The 12,788-nt window shown below is 43.7% G+C and overlaps 2 protein-coding genes across 8 annotated transcripts in view; one reads left to right on the top strand and one right to left on the bottom strand.

The window, feature by feature from the left end:
• The window catches only part of LCORL (ligand dependent nuclear receptor corepressor like), a 96,875-nt gene extending 89,321 nt beyond the window's left edge, over positions 1 to 7,554 (top strand). For 3 of the 7 annotated variants that reach the window (XM_065699905.1, XM_065699878.1, XM_065699914.1), the window contains one exon: positions 6,655 to 6,793. In XM_065699905.1, the coding sequence (XP_065555977.1) occupies positions 6,655 to 6,714 (60 nt within the window). In that variant the 3' untranslated portion in view covers positions 6,715 to 6,793. Of the gene's footprint in view, positions 1 to 6,654 lie in introns of all 7 variants that reach the window. The other 4 variants (XM_065699898.1, XM_065699941.1, XM_065699932.1 and 1 more) reach the window with 3 other exon arrangements.
• Positions 7,555 to 11,851: 4,297 nt separating this feature from the next.
• NCAPG (non-SMC condensin I complex subunit G) overlaps positions 11,852 to 12,788 on the bottom strand; it is a 28,655-nt gene continuing 27,718 nt past the window's right edge. Inside the window, exon 21 of the mRNA XM_065699965.1 lies at positions 11,852 to 12,199. Within this exon, the coding sequence (XP_065556037.1) occupies positions 12,073 to 12,199 (127 nt within the window). The 3' untranslated portion in view covers positions 11,852 to 12,072. The remainder of the gene's footprint in view (positions 12,200 to 12,788) is intronic.

Raw genomic sequence — 12,788 nt, forward strand, 5'->3', positions numbered from 1 at the left:
TTATTATTGGTGGCAGCAGCAGTGATTTGTGTTATACCTTAGTTACTGGACTGCTCTTATCTCAGCCCGTGGGAGTTACATTCTTTGGATTCTCCTTCCCATCCCTCCGGGAGCAGGGGGAGGAAAGGAGGGGGAGGGGAGTGAGTGAGCGGCTGCGTGGTTCTGGGTTGCCGGCTGGGTTTAAACCACGACAGTATGTCTTAGTGAAACAGCTGCCCAACCTGCACTGGTACTGTGCCATGGTCCTGCTGAACTGCTGTTTATTTCACACCATAGCTTTTATTCCTTGATTTTATTCGGAACCAGCTCTGAAACACTGTTCAGACCATCCAGACTAATACCCTCCAGTTGTTTCACATTCATCTGCGTCCTCTCTTCATCCTTTGCTCTCCTTCTTTAATTGATTTTCAGATGATGTATCAGCCTTTTTCCAAGCAGTACGTTTGTGAGTGTCAAAGCAGGCTCTCAGGAGCAAGGCAGAATGTGTGCGGCCCGGTTTCATTCTCTGTTTTGTTTTGTGCTGCATCTTTTTCATTGTCTACTTCTGCTGCTCCATACTATCTCGTACACCTGGTAAGGGATTTACAGTAAGAGGGAGAAGTCTGTCAGACTGTCTTGTAGATTTCTTTCACTGATATGCCACAAGTGCTCAGCAAGTTCCTACTAGCCTCTTTCAGTCTTCTCATGTATTTCATATGTATTTCATTTCTATTTCCTTTATTCTTCCCACACTTTTTTTCCCCCTCAAACCAAGAAAACATTTCTGAGTTAGTGCTGAAGACCAAAAGCAACTTTTTGACCATCATTTTAGTCTGGGACTACGGCTGGTTCTGACTTCTTACCTTGTCTTTCTGTCTACACTCAGTTCCCCTCCTGTCTTGATTCTTCTTGTGTACTATTCTGTTTGTCTCAATAGTCCAGCTGTGTTAAACAGAGCTCTTAGGTCTAATTTTTAAAAGCCTCCTGCATATTGCTTATCTCCCCAGCTTGCTTTGATCTAGTTGAGCACGTCATCTACTTCCAGGGCATTTCTTTCTCTCAGATTCCCAAATCAGATTCCATCCACTCAGCTGAAAAAAAAAAAACCAACCTATTTCTTATTACAACAAGACTCCATTTGATAAACGGAAATGAGGCAGTAAAAAAAAATCTTTGTAGATTTCTTTGTAGATTTTTTGTTGTTGCTTTTGAACATTGCGGAAAAGATAAGTTAAATTTTAGAGATAATAAATCTGTGTGTGCTTGGTTTACATTCATTTCAGTGTTTCTTGCATTATAGAATCAGCCTCTTTTGGAAAGGGTGCTGAGGCTACTGTAGTGCTGTGGGGTTTAACCTAATCTATTCCACTGTTTCTTTTTTGGGGAAATGTTTGCTTTGTACAGAGATTTATTTTTTTTTTTTACGCTGCTGAAGTTTTACTGTTCCTACTCAGCATTTTTTGAAACCTTTCTGTAAAAAAGCCTTAGATAAGTGCTGTATCTCACCGATGCTTTTACGCTTTCCAGGCTGCCAGTTTGCACCTCACTGATGGCAGTGTTTAACAGTGCCGTCTGCAGAATCTTTGTCAGACAGGAAGGTAAAAGCCAGTTTGCCCTAGCCCTCAGCTAAGTGGGAAGGAGAAGAGTTTATGAAATAAGTGTTGCAAAAGATTTAGAGAAACATAACCCTGCAGTGATAGTTTCATAGTCATTTTACAGCCTACACATACAACATTTGATGGTAATCTCTTTAATGGGAAATGCTGAGGAGTTGCCTAACAGATAAGAAACATTTATCCCTATTCCTGTTTCTTCTGCGTGGTTTTGACACGTGGTAGGCAGACATTAACTCACAGGGAGCGGAGCCAGGAGCAGCGGCACCATCCCTGAGTGGTTAAAAACCTGCCCCAGGGAGCGCGAGCGATCAGGAGCGCACAAACAGAGCGGACCGAGGCGGGCAAACAGAGCGGTCAAACAGCAGCGCGAGGCAGCTTGCGGGGCAGTTTGCGCGGGCAGGCGAGCGGGATGGTGAGCAGCCGTTGTATGATCAGGGCCCGCTCTGGGAGCTCTGCTCTGGCTGCCCGGCGGTGGCCAGCGTAGGCACCCAGACAGAGCCGATGAGAGGGGAGGCTGCAGGGCAGAGCTCGGAGTGTAGAGGGTGCCTGCACTGGGCTTGTGAAGGAAAGGTGCACGATGGCCAGGGCTGCACTCGGTGCTCCCTGATGGAGGTCCTCCTGCAGCAGGGGCTGAGCTGCGGAGTGCTATTAGCGGGCTGCAAGATGTCAGGGTAGCTGAGAGGAGGCAGGGCTGCTTGCTCCAGCCCCAACCTGTGCAGGGGCCTCAAGCTTCCCCTCCAGCTCATGGAGGAAAGAAGGAGGCCGTTACCCCGGGAAGCTGGGAATTAGTGACAAATAACAGAAAAAGGAGGAAAAGGACAATTAGAAGCAAAGGACTTCCTCCTAAGTCTGTTGTCCCCACCCAGAACCACTTTGCTGTCCTGCAGGAGGCTAATGAGTAAACGCACCTGCACCACAAACAGCCGGATGGTGCACAGGTAAAGATCTCTACTGGCGCTGCCAAGAAAAAGCAGCGGGCCGTAGTAGTAGGGGACTGTACTGTGAAAGGGACGGAAGCACTCATCTGTCGGCCTGACCCCGTCTCGAGGGAGGTGTGCTGCCTACCAGGGGCATGGATCAGGGATGTTACAGAGAGGCTGCCTGCTCTAGTAAGTCCCACGGACTATTACCCGCTCCTGGTGATCCATGTGGGTGCTAGGGATATAGATAGTAGTAGACTGGGGAACATAAAGAAGGACTACAGAGCCCTGGGAGAGGTGGTTAGGGGCTCTGGAGCTCAGATAGTCTTTTAATCAATTCTCCAGGACACAGGGGAGGACCTAAAAAAAGCTAGGAGGATTGTCCAGGTTAATAAATGGTTAAAAGGGTGGTGTCATAGTCAGGGGTTTGGGTGTCTTGAACATGGAACCAAAGTTTGTAGGCCAGGTCTACTGGGGGCTGGTGGAGCTGGTCTGATAAGGGGAAGAGCAGTTTTGATAGGAGGCTTGCTGGACTGGTCAAGGAGGCTTTAAACTAGATGTGTTGGGTGAGGGGGGCATCATTCCATCCCAACACCCAGTCAGTTGCCAACACCTATAATAAATGCTCGGGGCAATGTAGATATATTCCAGCCGCTCCAGCCAACGAGTCGGGTTCATTTGGAGCTCGGCTCAGATGCCTCTATACAGACACCTGTAGAATGTCCATGGGATCTGATGAAATCCATCCGCGGGTCCTGAAGGAGCTGGCGAATGAAGTTGCTAAGCCACTGGCCATCATATTTGAAAAATCATGGCAGTCAGGTGAAGTTCCCGATGACTGGAAAAAGGGAAATATAACCCCCATTTTCAAGAAGGGGAAAATGGAAGACCCAGGGAATTACAGAGCAGTCAGTCTGACCTCTGTGTCTGGCAAAATCTTGGAGCAGATTCTCCTGGACAACATGCTAAGGCACATGAAAAACAACAAGGTGCTTGGTGACAGCCAGCATGGCTTCACTAAGGGGAAATCCTGCCTGACCAATTTGGTGGCCTTCATGATGGGGCTACAGAACTGATGGACAGGGGTAGAGCAGTTGATGTCATCTACCTGGACTTGTGCAAAGCATTTGACACTGTCCCATATGACATCCTTCTCTCTAAATTGGAGAGATATCAATTTGATAGGTGGACCACTCAGTGGATAAAGAACTGGCTGGATGGAAGCACACAAAGAGTTGTGGTCAATGGCTCAATGTCTGTCTGGAGACCAGTAACGAGTGGTATCCCTCAGGGATCAGTGTTGGGATCGGTCTTGTTTAACATCTTTGTCTGTGGCATGGACAGTGGGATTGAGTGCGCCCTCAGCAAGTTTACCGATGACACCAAGCTGTGTGGTTCAGTTGATACGCTGGAGGGAAGGGATGCCATCCAGAGGGACCTTGACACGCTTGTGAGGTGGGCTGATGCCAACCTTATGAAGTTCCACCATGACAAGTGCAAGGTCCTACCCCTGGGTCGGAGCAATCCCAGGCACAGCTACAGACTGGGCAAAGAAGAGATTCAGAGCAGCCCTGCAGAGAAGGACTTGGGGGTGCTGGTCAATGAGAAAATGAACATGGGCCGGCTTCAGTGTGCGCTCGCAGCCCAGAAAGCCAACCGTATCCTGGGCTGCATCAAAAGGAGCGTGACCAGCAGGTCGAAGGAGGTGATCCTGCCCCTTTACTCTGCTCTCGTGAGACCTCACCTGGAGTATTGTGTGCAGTTCTGGTGTCCTCAACATAAAAAGGACATGGAACTGCTGGAACAAGTCCAGAGGAGGCCATGAGGATGATCAGGGGACTGGAGCACCTCCCGTATGAAGACAGGCTGAGGAAGTTGGGGCTGTTCAGCCTGGAGAAGAGAAGGCTGCGTGGAGACCTCATAGCAGCCTTCCAGTATCTGAAGGAGGGCCCATAAGGATGCTGGGGAGGGACTCTTCCCTGGGGACTATAGTGATAGGACAAGGGGTAACGGCTTCAAACTTAAACAGAGGAAGTTTAGATTGGATATAAGGAGGAAATTCTTTCCTGTTCGGGTGTTGAGGCACTGGAATGGGTTGCCCAGGGAGGTTGTGAGTGCTCCATCCCTGGCGGTGTTCAAGGCCAGGTTGGACGAAGCCTTGGGTGGGATGGTTTAGTCTGAAGTGTCCCTGCCTATGGCAGGGGAGTTGGAACTAGATGATCTTAAGGTCCTTTCCAACCCTAACTATTCTATGATTCCCTGATTGTTTGTTTCTGTTCAGAGTGTAGGTTTTGCTACCTGGCCATGACTGGAAAGCACATAATCAGTTGGGGTGAGGCAGGCTGCAGGACTGCAGGAGTCAGCATTAGCACCATCTCAAACACACAATCCCAAGGCCATAAGTAGAGGCTTTGACTTTCTGCACAGTGGTGAAGGCAATGGTTCAAGTCTGAAGAAGCTGTAGATTCAAGAAAGTAACCTTGCTGACTAAAGTCTTCCCTGTCACCTACACTTGCACTCTGTGTCTCCTATGGGAAGGGACAGATCAGAGCAACAAGAGCATGCGCAGACCAGAAAGAATGAAGGAAAATAGCACAAAGCAAAAACATGATGAGAGAGGCAGACTAGCACACTAGGAAATGCTGGGCATGGGGGCAGTACCCCAATTGCAGAGGGTTAGGATCTAGGGTTGGTAATTCAGAAATGCCCATTTCACCACCCTGTCAGAAAGGCGCATGGCCTTCCAGAGAGCTTGCATTAAAATGTAAAAGAATGGAAACTGCATTTCAGATGCTCTGTGAAATGTAACAATGACTTTACCTGTTACACAGGCTGTCTTTCCTACTTGCCATGACATCGGGAAAAGTATGACAAAAGTCAGTGAATAGTATTCGAGTAACACAAGCTAGGTATTTTAGGTTGTACTCTTATGATTACTGAATGTCCCAGCTAGATTGTTCACCCATGGGCACACTATATATACTTCAGCAGATTCAGTCCTTGATACTTTGCACCTAAACATCCTGTGATGGACCTGATTTCCTGAAATGCTACAAGAGCCACTGAGAGATTCTTGCTGCTTAAACACACCTTTGATAGGAGAAACTGCACAGATCGGTTATAGCACAATCATTACTTTCTGCCCTTAATTACAACACATACAACTTGATTTTTAGCATCTCAGTAATAAGAAATACTTCCAACTTTGTATCATTCATCCACTTCTTGAAATCTTTGAAAAGGTTTGTGAGAAACAATTAATTGCACATATGGCACAGATCACTGCAGGAAGGAGGTGAGGAAAGAGAAAAGTAGTAGGGATGGAGAAAAGACAATAACAGTGCTTTATACGTTAAGGAAAAAAAAATTTATGATGAGGATGGTGAAACACTGAACCAGCTTGCCCAGATAGGTGGTAGATGCCCCATCCCTGGAAGTGTTCAAGTTGGATGCGGCTTTGAGCAACTCAGGGGAGTGGAAGGTGTTCCTGCCCATGGCAGGGGGTGGGAACTAGGTGATTGTTAAGGTCCCTTCCAACCCAAACCATTCTATGATGCTATTCTCTGATTCTATGTGCAGAATGAGAGTGTGATGCAGTCCACACTTCCAGCATCATCTGTTCAGTGATTCCCACAAAGGGCTGTGTTTCTTCCCTTTACTTACTTTCATAGATTTAAAACTAAATAAACGCTGTCAATATAGCAACTCTTTCATGGCTGTACTATATTAACAGTGTCAGCAAAACCACCCAACCCTAAGTTTTTGCCCAGTTCCTGCTCTATGGTTTTATGGTAGTCAGCTGGACACAGTTTAAGAAGGGCCAGTCCCTTCCTGTGCAGAGGAACAGCACCAGGACTGTGAGTCTGGGACAGGCTCTGCCAACCACCAGGACTGTGCCATTTGAATAGAAATAAGCCTCATCTACTTTGACAACATGGAGAGCACAGCACAGTCAGGTTCTATCTTGGTGTTTCTGAACCATAGTGCTGTAAAACAGCAGAAAAAACCCACAGAATACACAGGCTGCCACCACCTTATCTTGCTTCTTACCAGTTTGCTTGTTTGCAGGGGAAGAAGAAAATATACTAAACTTTGTCTCATTTTTCCCCCCTCTCCCACCCCCACTTCTTTTCTCACAGCACACTACAAGTGAAAGTCTCGGAGCCGCAGAATTCAATAGACATGAACACAGAAACTGAACATTTGAAGTCCATAAAGACGTGCCTTAATCAGCCCACTGAGTGGAATCTGAGTTTTTCAACAGCATCTCTCTCCAGCTGTAAAGTTTTTAACCAAAATCTCAAAACTGATGAGAACAAATAGATCGCAGCTGTTCTTGCACTATTATTTTACACATTGTTCCTGATTTTTTTTTTTTCTGCTGAATAATAAGCATTCATTACATTGATCTTGAAATGATCTTGTGTGATTTGGCTTTCTATTACTACTAGCATTATTCATTTTGATGTTCTTTTTCTTTTATCGAAATATGAAGTTTCACATCTGACCATCATGAAATTCTTGCAGTACAAATTTATATCAGAATCGGATGTTCCCCGTTAATAGTATTGTGATTTTTCTATGTTCTTTAAGTTTAATTATTATTTCCCAAGTTTATTTTTGTGCACGAAAGTTAATATATTATGTAATTTGTGGCATAGGTCACCATGTAAAGATTTATGGTAATAACTCAATCTAAGTCTGTAACAGGTGGAGACCGACTACCTCGAAGCAAAGCAGTGAAAAGGTAAATAACGTGAGATCTCCTTCACCAATAGAGTGAAATGTGCCGAACACCTAGGCTGTTTCTGCAGTATGCTTTCATCTTCATCATCCATCTTGAGAACGTCTGTGTGACAGTGTGTCCTGAGCATAATGTCTAAAAGAATGGGCTGAGCCTGCAGGAGAAGCTCTTGAATGATTGTCATTCAACAAATCTGTATCTGCACTTTCTGAGGTTTCTGCTAAATGGTCTTTCTCCTCCTCCCTTTGTTTCTATGAATTTATGCCTGCCACCAATTAAAATGGATGTAAATGCTTTTCCTATTTCATTTTTTTCTGTGTACTTTGGAAATTCAATGTAAACATCAACATTTTGAACTCTACTCAAAGAAGTAGTGAATGGTTGTAGCCGACTCCATTGTAGACATTCCATGCTTAGATCAGCTTTGGCAAGGTTCATGTACTTCATTCATCAAAACATTATTATTAATAGAGCTATAAAAGTGTTAGAATAAAATCATATGATATATTTCTCTTTTCTGGAGTCATACATTCAAATAGAGTAGAGGATTCTTGATTCAACTTCTTAATACATGGTCTCTCCTGTCCTTGCCAAGAACTAATTTTCCAGAAGGCAATTTCCTTGGAAGACACTGTGTTCTATAAAACAAAGGTTTTAAGGATTCATCTAAAATTATCACCTTTCTTAAAGTGAAGATGCACTTCATCTTTACAGAAGATTGTTGGTTTGCAGGTGCTATCCAGTAACTGAAATAAAAAGGTTGTGATTTTTGGTGAGTCTCACAAGATCTCAAAAGGACATTGAGTCACTGAAGTGTCAGTGCAGAACATAGTGAAAAGAATAAACATGCATCATCACACCACACTGTCTAAAGGGTCTTTATGTATCTCAGCTATTTAATGCATTTGGATTCTCTGAGGCAATAAAGCCAAAAAGAACTGAACTTACTGGGGGAGGCACTGGAGTTGACTTCAGTGAGCCTCACCTGAGGACCAGGGTGACCCTTATGAGGGACAAATAAATGCTCTCACAAGCTGTGCTGAGTAGTCCAGCCAGTCTCTTGTTTGTGTGCCTGAAGACTTCACAAGGATTTTTTCAGGGAAAAAAAGACCAGGTAAATACTGGAACCTTTTCTGTTAATTACAGACATGTCTCACACCCAAGCAGCTGCCTGGTTTTGTTAACTTAACAATTGCTATCCCTTCCTCTGTGTCATACTGAGTTTCAATTGTCTGATGAATCCAAAAGGTTTCAGAGGGAGGCAGATCCAGGCATAACCCAAACTCAGTAACCACTGCTTTGAGTGAGACAAACAACAAACCTAGAAAAAGGTGTGCTTGGTGCAGCACTTTCCCTTCTTGAGATAGTTATCAGCTAAAGGAGACTGTTACCAACAGGAAGTCATCTCGTCTGTAGTCTGGATAGACAAGCAAGCAAAAGCAATCTCAAAACTGGTTTTAAGAAACAGCAAAGGACCACTGCTGGTTTATCTTTTAATGTGGAATCAAACCTAAGTCTAGTGTGGCTCGTGTTGGACACCCTGTTATGTTTAGCCGGCAGAAGGAGAGAGGATGCACAGTAATTGCTTCAGAGCAACAAAGTGGCTAGCTTTAAGTCATTCAGAATATTTTGGGGATTAAGCTTTTATTCCTCAACTAAGCAGCCAGGAAGTTAGGGTACTTTCAACCTATAGAATTAAAAGTCACTAAAAAACAGCAAAAGAATTTTAGTAAGCATTATTCTTTTTAATTAAGTCAAGATTTTTTCACTGCAGCTTGTAAGACTTGGCTTCCTATCACCTTTGGGTGTACCCTACTGCAACCATAGGCAACATTTCAGAAAGTCAGCTGCATACCTTTAAACATTGATTACTGCTGATGATCAGCTTTGAAAAATACAACACACATCCAAGCATCGTGCAGTTGCAGCCATTATTCCTCAAAAGTCAAGTCATTTTGACAGAACACACCTAAATTGCCACTACAGGGACTGCAGTGATAGGACAAGAGGTACCAACGGGTTAAACTTAAACAGGGGAAGTTTAGGTTGGATATAAGGAGGAAGTTCTTTACTGCGAGGGTGGTGAGGCACTGGAGTGGGTTACCCAGGGAAGCTGTGAATGCTCCATTCCTGGCGGTGTTCAACTCCGGTTTGGACAGAGCCTTGGGTGACATGGTCTAGTGTGAGGTGGTGTTGTTTAAGCCCAGCCAGCATTCCAGAACCACGCAGCCTCTGGCTCACTCCCCCCACTTCCTCCCCCCACTCCCAGAGGGATGACATGGTCTGGTGTGAGGTCTCCTTGCCCATGACAGGGCAGTTGGAACTTGATGATCCTTTCCAACCCTAACTATTCTACGATTTTATGAGTTTTCTGTTGCACAGAAAACCCTCCACTGGGCAGAGGAATTGCCCAGAGGGGCTGGAAATTACATGCCAGTTGCCGGCCAAGTTTTTAGGCTGAAAAAGGATCACAGGGTAATTCAGGCATAGAAAGACCAAAGCCAACAGTTGTACGCCCTGCACAAGGGCAGGGCAGCTGTGAGGTCAAAGGAAGTTGTGCAGAACTTCAGCTAGTCAGGTCTTAAAAACCTCATAGGACAGAGCCTGCACAGCCTCTCTGGGCAGTCTATTTCAACTGTTCTCAACCTGTCCCACAGACTTTTTCTCCTTATATTCTAGTCTGAGTTTCAGCTTGTGCCCATTGCTTTTTGTCCTCCGAACATATGCAACAAAGAGCTGGTTCCATCTTCTCAGCAGACTCCTTGTAGGTACCTGGGGATCCTCCCAACACCTGCCAGCTGAACAAGCCCAGCTCCCATAGCCTCTCCCCACAGGGCTCACAGGACCCCCTGACCAGCACAGTGGCCTCCACTGAACTCACTCCAGTTTGCCAGCATCAGTGTCTGTCTTCTGTCAATACACTCCAGTGAAGCCACTCTGTGAAGCAGAGACATACACAGATTGAGAGGTGACTTCAATTAGAAACTTCATATTTTTTGTTACAGCATTCCCGAGATGCCAAAGACAGAGCCTGCATGTGGGGCAAGACACAACAGAACAGCAAGGTGGCAAAACTGGAAGGCATTCGCAGAGAAGACGACAAGTTTTCATTGCTCCTGCTTTCCCTAGAAACTCATTTTAGCCAAAACTAAGAGTGATACATTTTCAACAACTGCTGCTGGTCCAGTGACAGAAGAGCAAACCACTCATGAGAGTAAGGGTGAGAGAAAAATTGTAACTGAAATTATTTAAAACCATAAAAAATTAAAAATAAACTAAACTTTAAAGCACAGGGTAAGCTCTGACAATCAACTGATGAAAAATAAAATCCACACTTCACACTGCTAAACTGGGTTCAGGCAGTATTCAAGGGGACAGAGGCTGTCTCTGATATGAAGTGGCTGCAGAAACACAAACTCCCCCTGCAACACAAGTGGAGACTTGAAGAAAAGGATTATCTAAAGAGGGAGCTCAGGACTTCAAAATTCTGTTTAAAATGATGAATAAAAATATTTCACCGCAGTTACATAAGCTTCTGAATAGCAAATATCAGCAGAAATGTGTGCAATGGCATTTTGTGGTTTGACAGGTTTCCAACAAAAACTGAATGGGAGGAAAAGCAACACAATCCTGTCTGTTTTCTACGTGCAAGCTCGAAAATAGCTTAATGGTGCAATGCACTTTGGGCATGCTACTTTTCACTTGTGTCCCTAAGCTATTCCTGAGTTACCAAAGTCCCTTTACAACATATTTACCTATTTTATATGCAAGCTCCTTAGGAAGTCTCATTGGGCATCAGCAGCAGAGATGCATGTGTCAAGCAGTTGCCCTGGTTTTTTCCAGCTACCTTGAAAATTATCTATATTGTAACAAAGACAGGACTGACTGTTTCCAAACTAAAAGACTAGCATTTCCAGAGTGAACCTGCTCAGCCACCAGCGACTACCATGAGCAGTTTCAACTAAATCCCCTATTGTCTCTGTGAAACTCACGCCTATTCCTAGCTAAGTCATTAGGAAAAGGGTTGTGAACTTGAAAGCTACAAAGAAATCCCAATTGCTACTTCAAAGGACAGTACACCGGCCTCAGAAAGTATTTTGTTTTTTGCCTTTTCTGTACTTAAGTATTCCTGGATCTTACTTTATACCACAAATATTTTTATGTTTTCCTAAAAGCATGGGACTCATTTTATATAACAAGGTTGAGAGCAGTAGCAGACTTCCAGGCTTAGCTTTGTGAAATTAGTAACCCAGATTCACCATTTTGCTATTTTTTCAATATAGTGGACACATACCTGCAGGAAGCAGAACTCACTATTCAGATCAATTCTGTTTTGCGTGAACATGAGCAATAAAACCTGGTCCATGGGTGCGCAGGCTGAAATTTGAAGAAAGTAGGTTCAATTAAAGGTTGGTACATTCAAAGTTGCTGCCATCACAAGCAACTACTCCAGGTCATTCTCTCTGAATAAAGTTAAATATCAAAACAGCTTTAACTACTGACTACTTACCAGCAGCAGCAATTTTTATTTACAGAGAAAGAGTATTTTTCTCTGTAAAGTAAAAAAAAAAATAAATGAATCCAAGTTCCAGTAATATTTTAATATGTTTTTATTACATGAATGATGGACTTCGTATCGGGAAAAATCATCAAATGCATCTATATAAAAAGAATGTAAAAGTGCATCGAAAGTTCTAGAATTATAAAAGATCGTAGTATAAAAAGAGTCAAATATGGCTAACAACAACTCTTATGTTTTAAGACTGTTGTCAACTACCAGCATTAGTAAAGGCCACTTTCTCTCCTTTTGTCTTCACTGATCTGCTTCCTTACTCAAAAGTCTTGAAAGATTCATTCTTGTTTTTTCAAGTGCCACTGTTTTTGCTCGTCTTGAAGGCCTTGAACTGGACACTGGGACAGATTCTGGAATCTCATCACCACTGAAAAGTAAAATATTTTGAAGTAAGGCCAAAAAGACTAAGCAGACAAAAGGATTTACATTTACAAACTTGAAGCAATGTCTTAGAGAGCAAAATACTTTGTACTAATTATAAGCTATTTATTTTCTGAGAAGAATCAGCAGTATCAGTAACCATGTGTCAGCAGCTGCAAAATAAGCAAAACTCGCTAAAGATCCGATGGTATCAAAGTAGACACAGGAGCAGGCAAATGGGAATGACTGGCCCTGGTCACCCTAAAGTCCAACAGATACTTTCTTGTGAAACAGTGAGCATAGCTGAAAATGACAAAGATGATGTTGTTTTAATGCCTATATACTACAAGATCACAATGCACTGCATATTCACCCATCAGTCATTTCTAGAAGCTTATTGACTACATCTTGAAAACAAGAAACAAAAAGGGGGACAGGGGGATGGAGAGAGAATTTAAATGAAAAAAATTGATTCCTCCACAGAACAGTTATTAAAAAAAGTGACTGGAAGAAGAGCAATAATGCAAGCCAAACATCTGACTTTTGCCAGCTGGAATGCATTACTGCTGCACACAACAGCTATGTTAAAAGAGAAA

The sequence above is a fragment of the Lathamus discolor genome, chromosome 1 (assembly GCF_037157495.1).
Source record: "Lathamus discolor isolate bLatDis1 chromosome 1, bLatDis1.hap1, whole genome shotgun sequence".
In the NCBI taxonomy this organism is placed as follows: domain Eukaryota; kingdom Metazoa; phylum Chordata; class Aves; order Psittaciformes; family Psittacidae; genus Lathamus; species Lathamus discolor.